The 9,658-nt window shown below is 33.0% G+C and overlaps 1 protein-coding gene across 3 annotated transcripts in view; it reads right to left on the bottom strand.

Moving 5' to 3' along the window:
* The window catches only part of Slc30a7 (solute carrier family 30 member 7), an 80,390-nt gene that overhangs the window by 9,664 nt on the left and 61,068 nt on the right, over window positions 1-9,658 (bottom strand). Inside the window, exons 9-11 of one of the 3 annotated variants that reach the window (XR_007351806.1) lie at window positions 7,725-7,815; window positions 3,272-3,466; window positions 1,929-2,059 (exon numbers count right to left, since the gene is read on the bottom strand). Coding sequence is in view for 1 of the 3 variants with exons in the window: in XM_015502614.2 (XP_015358100.1) it covers window positions 1,910-2,059; window positions 7,725-7,815 (241 nt within the window). In the remaining 2 variants the exon portion in view is untranslated. Of the gene's footprint in view, window positions 1-1,909; window positions 2,060-3,271; window positions 3,467-7,724; window positions 7,816-9,658 lie in introns of those variants that run through there. The other 2 variants (XM_015502614.2, XR_007351807.1) reach the window with 2 other exon arrangements.

The following is a 9,658-nucleotide window of genomic DNA, read 5'->3' as shown; positions in this document are numbered from 1 at the left end:
AAAAAAAAAAAAAAAAAAAAAAAAAGAGGCCTAGTTGTTAAAATTCTGGGATATATAAGTGGTAACTACAAATTGTTGTCTATTAGCAGAGTAACTCTTGATTGCATATGATTAGGATTAGAGTAAATCCTAATTACACATAAGATTATGCCATTAATTCATTCCTTAAGGAACTCAAATCATACATGTCTTTTTATGAGGAGAGATTGCTTAATTTATGCTAATGTCCTAAATTTAACTAAACTACACATTATGTTATGTTGCTTCTATCTAAAGATGTGTGCATGAGAGATAGAGAGACAGAGACAGAGATGTATAATGTGATACATATATAAAAGGATAAAGTAATTCAGCTTAGAGGGATCTTTAAGGCTTCTAAGAGAAAGCAGCACAACTGACAGTTAAGTTAGAGTAGGGTTTTAATCCATATGAAAGTGAATAGTCTGGTGAGTTTGGAGTATAAAGTACATGGCAATGAAGAGCAGCATAGAGATTTGAAGTGAATTGGACCATGCTAATAAAGTTTGGGCTTTATCCTGGTGGTAATGAGGAGCTATAATAGTTTTTATTTTTCAGGCTTTTATTTTGAAAAAAAAATTTAAGTCAAAACAAAGTAAAATAGGTACCCACCACCTATACTCACCCAAAGTTAACATTTTGCCAAATTTGTTTTCTCTACATGTGTATTTATTTGTAATCTTTTTAATTTTGCTAAAATATTTGAAAATTAGACATCCTGATACTTTATCATTAAATCCTTTGCACATTATCTCCTAAAATTCTTCTGTAGTCACAATAACATTATCATACCCAAGAAATTTAATTCCCATACAATTTATGTGAACTATTATACAGCCTATATTCATATCTTAGCCAATGTGATACTCAATAATTTTCAGATTTTGTAGCATTTTGTATTTTAGATTTTCAGATTAGGGATGCTCAACTGGTAGTCTATTCAAACATTCCAAAATTCAAAAAAACTCTGAAATCTGAAACACTTCTGCTCCCAAGCATATTGCATAAGGAATATTCAACCTGTATTAAGAAAAATTCAATAGCATAGTAAGCTACTAAATCACACAGAAGGTAACTATCATGCAACAATGATAACAGACCAGGCACACATAGTACACACCTACCATCCCAGGACTTGGGAGACCGAGGCAGGAGGATTGCCAAGTTTGAGATCAACCTCAGTAACTTAGCAAGGCCCAAATCAAAAGACCCTGTCTTAAAATAAAAAATAAAAAAGACTGGGGATGTAGCTCAGTGGTAAAGTGCCCCTGAGTTCAATCCCCAGTACAAAAAAGACAAAAACCAAAAAAGTTAACAGATTGTGGTTAAAGCCACTAACAAAGTATTATTATTATTCCAAATGCTCTTTTAGAATTGTTGGTTTCAAATAGCATCTAATATGGATAAGGAGTGTGCAGTAAAGAAGAGCCCACTTTTTTGTGTGTGGGGGTGTACCAGGAATTGAATTCAGGGAACTCAACCACTGAGGCACATCCCCAGACCTATTTTGTATTTTATTTAGAGTCAGGGTCTCACTGAGTTGCTTAGCACCTCACTTTTGCTGAGGCTGGCTTTGAACTCAAGATCCTGCTACCTCAGCTTCCCGAGTTGCCGAGATTATAGGCATGTACCACCATGACTGGCAAGAATCCACTTTTTTAAAGAAAATCAAATCAATACAACAATGAATAAATTGAAACTATCTTCCTTAAGAGTATTAACTAAAATAAAGATCTCCCAAATTAAGACTCTGATTGGAGGAAAAATGTAGTTTTATATTTCCCTTATAGTTTACTAGCCTATATTTAATATGCTAAATAATAAACATTTATAAACTAGTACACACAATAAATTTTAAGACCCTTACAAGAAGTTAGCAACACAATCTTACCTGAGTGAAAATATTATGTGTTTGGCTTAAAATCCATCTGGCATCAGCATCAGGTGCTACTATTAATTTCAAGGTCCCAACGTAAACATCAGAACATAAAGTCCAGAAGTGCTGTTCTTGTAAACTATAAACTCCTTGCAACTGCTGCACCTAAAATACAAAGGACAGATATCAGCATCAAAATAAAATTTATGTGCCCTCTCCCATTGAAGTTGTTATGCAATCTATCAATTAGCATAGATTCTACCCTCTAGTTGAAAAAAGGGGAGGAGGGTATTTGAATTGACAAATACCTATGGTCAAGTACCACACCAATGCAAACATATTATATACCAGATAACACCATAATAGGGGTTTGAGAAATAGAATGAATGAACACATATCAAACTTGTGAAGCATAACTGAGAATACCTACAGGAGAAGTGAAAATTTCAAGTACACTGATCAGAAAACAAATACAAATGAGCCAAGAAGATAGAAAAAGAACAAAACCCAAAGAAATAAGAAGGGAGAAAATAAAGGACAGAAATCAATGATATAGAGATTTTAGAATATGACAAAATTCATAATATAGAAATTAATTCTTTGAAAAGATTAATAAACTAAAGAAATATTTCTAAATGGGACATATATTAAGCAGGACAATTCTTCGGGGTATGTGACTGTCCAAGAGAATACAGGACCTTTGCCTCTCTGGGTCTCATTGAACAAATGCCAACATGTACCCTTCCCCAAATAATATGACAATACTAAAAGAGGGGAAGGAGGATGTCTATGTGAGGGATGTATCCAACAGCTCCCTAGGTTTTCCACAGCCTTAGGTCAAGAACCACACCAATGCAAACTTCTGATGAAGGTAAAAGATAAGATAGAATCAAACAAAATGCAAAATGAAAAAGGTAGATAACTACAAACACACAAAAAAGAAACTTTAAAATTTAAAATCTACAAACGGAATCCTATGAATGCCACAGGAATCCTATGAATAATATTGACTATATTAATATATGACTATACAAAATATTACAACCAAGTAGAATCCAAACAATCCTCAATGAGACCTCCATTGGGAGGTCAGCCTAATCCAAATGTAGTCCTAAATAATTATAATAGCTTCTTAACTAGTTTCTCTAATTCTAGCCTTGCATCTATTCTATCTAATCTCAAAATAGTAGCCTGAGTGAGAGTCCACTGGTTTACAGGTCAGATGCTGCCACTCCTCTGTTCAAAATCCTCCAATAGCTTCCTTTCTACCTCTGCATTAAGCCAATATTTTTACAACTTGTCACCCTTTCACGTTATTCACCTCACTACCACCTCTTCTCCTCTGTCCCTTTTCATCAGCTGCCCCAGCCTCCTCACCATTCTTTAAAAAAAGCCAGGCACATTTCTGTCTCAGGTTACTTGCTTGCCTCTGCTTGGAATATTCTTCTCAGATTTCTACTTTTTTTGGGTATTGAATCAAATGTCATCTTCTTAGAAATCTTTTCTTGGGCATGTGACATTGCATAGCATTCATCCACTCATTTATTCATCTATATTATAGGTTGAGCATCCCTAATCCAAAAAAATGCAAAATGTAAAGGATGACAGTAAAAACACAAGTGCACTAAAAATATTATATACAACTACCACCAGGCTATGAATTAAGGTATAATGTAATCAATGAATTTCATGCTTAGACTTTGGTACCACCTCCAATATATCTCATTATAGATATGCAAATACTTCAAAATCAAAAGAAAAATTTGAAATCTGAAACAATTCTCTTTCAGCATTTCAGTTAAGGAATAATCAGCCTCTATTTATACTGTGTACTGTGTGTCTCCTCCTGAAGACTTTAAGATCAATAAGGTCAGGAACTTATTTTTATTTTGTATTTTAAGTGCTTAAAATACCTGGTCCAAGTAAGTTCAATAGTAATATATATTAAATAAATAAAAACACATTATGAAAATGTATACAAAATGGATAAATTTCCAAAAATACTAAAAAAAATAAAATGTGAAAGTGAAAGAATCATTGAAAATTGAATTGGTAACAAAATTCTCTTTCAATAAAACTCTAAACCTGGGGATGGGGAGCAACTTTCAAGAAGATAACCACTTTTTGGTTTTCTAGAAATAGAAAAGAGCTGCTACATTACATTAGTAAAAAATTACTTTGATCCCCAAACCAGATAGACAATAAATCATAAACTAATTTGCCTTATGAGTTAAATAACCTAAATCCAACAATATATGAAGAAAATAACATATCATGACTAGATTGAGTTTATCCCAAGAAAGAAGAATGGTTTCAAATCAGAAACTCTATTATTGTTATTCTTCAATTAATAAACAGAAAAATCATACAGTCATTTCAATAAGTGTATTATAATTACAGTACTTAAATTGTTTATGATCCAGAAAAAATTACTAGAATGATTTTGTTTTAATACAGGTTATCTGCCAAAAATGTAAAAAATATTTAAGAATAAAACTTTAGGTGGACTCCTTTGAAGATCAGGAAAAAGAGAAAGATGCTACAGCAGCTTAAAAAGAGAAAGGGCTAGGGTGGGGGGTGGGGCTTGGTGGCAGATCATGTGTTTAGTACAGGCAAGATCCTGGGTTCATGTCCCAGAACCTAAGAAAAAGAATAAAAAAGAAAAGAAAAAGAGGCAACTCTGTGAAGGGGTTTACTACCTCTACCTGGAAATAGTCAACAAACTGCATAAATAACTGCGTTTCACAGTGGAGATTTTTGTAAACAGTAGAAGTCTGGATCAAATGAACAACAGATCTTTTCAATTTTAGATTTGATTTTTATGTAATATGTTTGTGAATATTATATACTACATAATATACTTTCTATATCATATACTTAATTGAAAAATTAAGATATTAATTTATAATTAATTATAAAATTAAGAAAAGGCTGATCTTATATCTATCAAAAATATTTTTCTCAGAATTTGAGGAATACAGGTATTATATTTTTAGAAACTCCAAGAGAGTTGATGAGAAATTTAAGACAACATCCACTGTGCTCTCTTTGAAAACTGTTTTTACCAGGGAAAGAGATCAAAGGGAATTTTCTCTTCCTCCTTGAGGCCTCTGAGGACACAGTGTCTTCAAACTAAGAATTCATCCACATTGTCCTAAGTGGCATCCTCAAGGAGTGGTCTACTATTAGTGAGACAACAATCTGTGAATAGATTTCCTCTTCCTCCATAGAAAAAGCAGTACTAGGATATTCTTCCAGTTATCCTAAAACATACAGTAAGGAATAATTCCTGCGGAAACTAGCTTTTAATGTCCCACTCTTATACTAACTAATTCTGTTCCCAAATCTAAACAACTAATCTTAAATGGTTACACTTCATTTTCCCTATTTCAAAAAACTACTTTATACTATATACTAATATTTATACTATTTTTCATTTTCCTAAAGCATCCAATCTTTTTGTAGGATTACACTGCCTTTTAAATCATAGAAAAACCTGAAGTAACATAGAAAATGTCTTACCCTGTATCACCAAAATCTACCAGTCACCTCTTATCTATGTCAGTACCTTCTACCTTCCTCAGGGTATATGGTATTCCTGCTCCTATCTAGAATTAATTCTTCGATCATGTTTTTGGCTCTATCCTTTCACCTGCTCAAGAACTTCATTCTTTTAACAATGTCCTTCATTGATGTACCATCAATTTGTTCCCTTCAGTTGGACTTTTCCAATAACACACATGTTCTAGAACTGTGCTGTGCAATACAAAAAATCACTAGTGGCTATTCAAATGAAACAAAGTTAAAATCACATGTGGCTACTTCAATGAAATAAAATTAAATTTTAAAAATTCAGTTATGCTATCCACACTGGACAATGCAGATAATAGAATATTTTCACTGTCAGGGATAGTTTTCTATAGGATAATACTGTTCTAAGATACCATATTTTTCAAATGAGGAAATACCCTGTCTCCTGGTACTGTATCCGTATCCAGCCCATCAACCTTATCAACTCATTTCTCTGCTCCCTTTAACAATACTTCTTAAGAGTTGTCTGTAACCATTGTCTTTACTTCCCTCAAATCAAGCTCTCCCCCTCAACACAACTCTGAAATTGCTCTCATCAAGGTCATTAATCTCACGTTGCTAAGACAAGGATTACTTCACTGTTCCTAACTGACATGACCACCATAGAAATACTCAACTCAAATACTAAACTCTTCTTCAGCTCTGTGGTACTACACCCTTCTGATTTTCCAGCTTCCTTAATAACCTTTCCTGGCTTTTCCACCTGTGCTCTAGATCTAGAGCTGAAAGTGGAACTAAGAGAATAAAATTATATCCTCTACCAGGTAATCTCATGTAATCCTAAATGTTTTTGATGCCATTCATATATTAATGACTTAAACTCTTCCTAACCCTAACCTATTCCCCAAACTCCAAATTTGTTACTTTATGAACGTTTCCCCTAGAAGTATAATGGGCATTTCAAATTTAACATATCCCAAACAGGATTCTTGATTTGGTAGGATTTTCCATCCTCAAACATGTATCAATCCAGTCTCAAATCTCAACATTACCATCTACCACACAGTAAGCCAACACTTTTGCCCCACCTTTGCTAGTATAATCCACCTCCAAAAATGTATCACAAATTCATATTTATTTCCATCTTCATTGCTATGACAGCAGAATAAGCCATCATTTTCCCCCACTTATATGACAATAGATAATAGATTGGTTTTCTTTACTTCCATTCTCCCTAGAATTTGTTCTTCACATGGAGAAAATAATCTTTTAAGAACATAAGGGTTATGATACTCCCACTATCTCAAAACTTTCCAGTATTTTCCACTGCAGTAAATTCTAAACCTTAGATGACCAAAACCCTGTACAATCTGACCTCTACATTTCTCTCCAACACTTCAAAACACTCTTCCCTTTATTTATTATGCTTCAACCACAAAGGCCTTTTTTTTTTTCCTTCTGTTTTTTAAATACACTAAATTAGTCCCAATCATAGCACTTCTGCACTAGGGTTTTCCTTTGCCTAGGAAAAAGTAGAAGTCCGGATCAAATGAACAACAGATCCTTTTCAATTTTAGATTTGATTTTTATGTAATATGTTTGTGAATATTATATACTACATAATATGCTTTTTATATCATATACTTAATTGAAAAATTAAGCATATTAATTTATAATTAATTATAAAATTAAGAAAAGGGTGATCTTATATCTATCAAAAATATTTTTATCAGAATTCTTCTCCAGAATTTTCATATGGCTGGTTTCTTCTTGTCTTCTAGGTTTCAGTGACTTTCTCAGTGAATCTAATATAGGCATCCATGTCTATCACATCCCCTCATTCTATTTCTTTTATAGCAATTATCACTGATATTTTCTTATCAACTTATTGCTTAGTGTCTGTTTTTCCTCCACTAGTTCTAATGTAGGCTCCATGAGAAAAGAGGCACTGTCTTTTTTACTACTACATCCTCACTATTTTAAAAAAGAGCGTGATGCTGAGTAGAAGTTAAAAAAATATATGAAATAAATGCTTATTTGATCTGCTCTTCATATTCTATATTTTAAAAGAGCAGATCAATTTCTGGATGAGAACAATTTCTACCACATTTTCTTTAGTAAAGTTCAATATTTTCCAATGATTTTATTCTGGTTTGTGTAAATGGTATTCATGGTCAGCATTCAGTCTTGGGAGAAATACTAAATTATACACACATGCTGCCCATATTTATGAAAGTTGAAAACCCTAACAGTTTGGAAACAACATAAAATCCAATGGTTTGGAAACTTTGAAACTTACCCTTTGATAGCACTGAGGCAGAGTATTTTCCAACAAGGGAGGAGTTCTCTGCATCAATATTCCAACAGACTCTTTTAAAAGAGGAATAACGCTAAAAAAAAAAAAAAAAAGACAACACGTTTATTTAAGCTACATTCTGACAACCCCATTCTGCAAGACAATAACAACACACTTTCCTATAGTGGAATAGAATCAGATTTGCCAGAATAACATCAGAAAAAAGAATATAGCAATCAGGGGCTGGGGTTGTGGCTCTGTGGTAGAGCACTTGCCTAGCATGTGTGAGGCCCTGGGTTCTATCCTTAGCACCACATAAAAATAAATAAATAAATAAAATAAAAGTATAAATTTTTCATGTGATCAGTAAGTTGTTATTTAATATAAAAGAACTTCAGAAAACATATCAATGTATAAGACTAAACTTTAAAAACTAATATTGAATCATCTAAATATCTAAACACAGCATGAGTTCAACCTTCCAAGGTAATCATAGCCTATCAGACTCACTGGTCCTACTAATATTTACAAATATTTATATCCATTTATCTGAATAATACTGATTTAAAAATATTTAAAAAAATAATATATCAATCCAATATTCCTCAAATCTGGTAATTTCTTGGTCATATTTTTTAAAAACATATAAGACTGGTTATAACCACAGATGCTGCATACTTGGTATGTCTAGGGATGGGGCCCACAAACCTGTATGTGTTGAGTTGGTCTTTATCAGCATATGAAACTACTGCTTTAGGAATAAAGCTAAATGTACACAAAACAATTAGTAGCTGCATTAGAGGACAGATCTAATGCGACAACATTCTAACTTAGCTGGACAACAAATTCACCTCACCTTGTTTTGTTTTCATTTCTGACATATGGAACCAGAATTTTTTTTTTGGTGAGGAGTACCAGAGATTGAACTTAGGAGGCACTCAACCACTGAGCCATATCCCCAGTCCTGTTTTCATTTTATTTAGAGACAGGGTCTCACTGAGTTGCTTAGCGCCTCACTTTTGCTGAGGCTGGCTTTGAACTTGTGATCCTCTTGCCTTAGCCTCTGGAGCTATGCGCCATGCCCAGCCCTGAACCAGAATTTTTAAAGGAAGATCCAGGCACCTATCTGTTTACAAAGTTCTCTAGGTGAGATTCCAATGAGTTACAGTGTTAACACTACTACTTGCAACAGACTGAGAGGTCATTACTAAAGAATAATAAAGCTTAGGTAAATAGCTTAGGTAAGAGTTCACTTTTAAAACATGGAATCTCAAAATGTCAAAGGAAAAACTCTTGAAAACAACTACAGGAGAAAAAAAATCATAAGAACATACATTTTTAAAGGAAGGTCTCACAGAAGAATAGAAGTTAAAGACTACTTTAAGAATTAGTGGTATTTCCTTTTATTTTCTTTTTTTTTTGGGGGGGGGTGCTACAGGAGAAAAAAAATCATAAGAACATACATTTTTAAAGGAAGGTCTCACAGAAGAATAGAAGTTAAAGACTACTTTAAGAATTAGTGGTATTTCCTTTTATTTTCTTTTTTTTTTGGGGGGGGGTGCTACAGGAGAAAAAAAATCATAAGAACATACATTTTTAAAGGAAGGTCTCACAGAAGAATAGAAGTTAAAGACTACTTTAAGAATTAGTGGTATTTCCTTTTATTTTCTTTTTTTTTTGGGGGGGGGTGCTACAGGAGAAAAAAAATCATAAGAACATACATTTTTAAAGGAAGGTCTCACAGAAGAATAGAAGTTAAAGACTACTTTAAGAATTAGTGGTATTTCCTTTTATTTTCTTTTTTTTTTGGGGGGGGGTGCTACAGGAGAAAAAAAATCATAAGAACATACATTTTTAAAGGAAGGTCTCACAGAAGAATAGAAGTTAAAGACTACTTTAAGAATTAGTGGTATTTCCTTTTATTTTCTTTTTTTTTT

The sequence above is a fragment of the Marmota marmota genome, unplaced genomic scaffold (genome assembly GCF_001458135.2).
Source record: "Marmota marmota marmota unplaced genomic scaffold, marMar, whole genome shotgun sequence".
Classification (NCBI taxonomy): Eukaryota; Metazoa; Chordata; class Mammalia; order Rodentia; family Sciuridae; genus Marmota; species Marmota marmota.
This window is presented reverse-complemented; position numbering and strand designations above follow the sequence as displayed.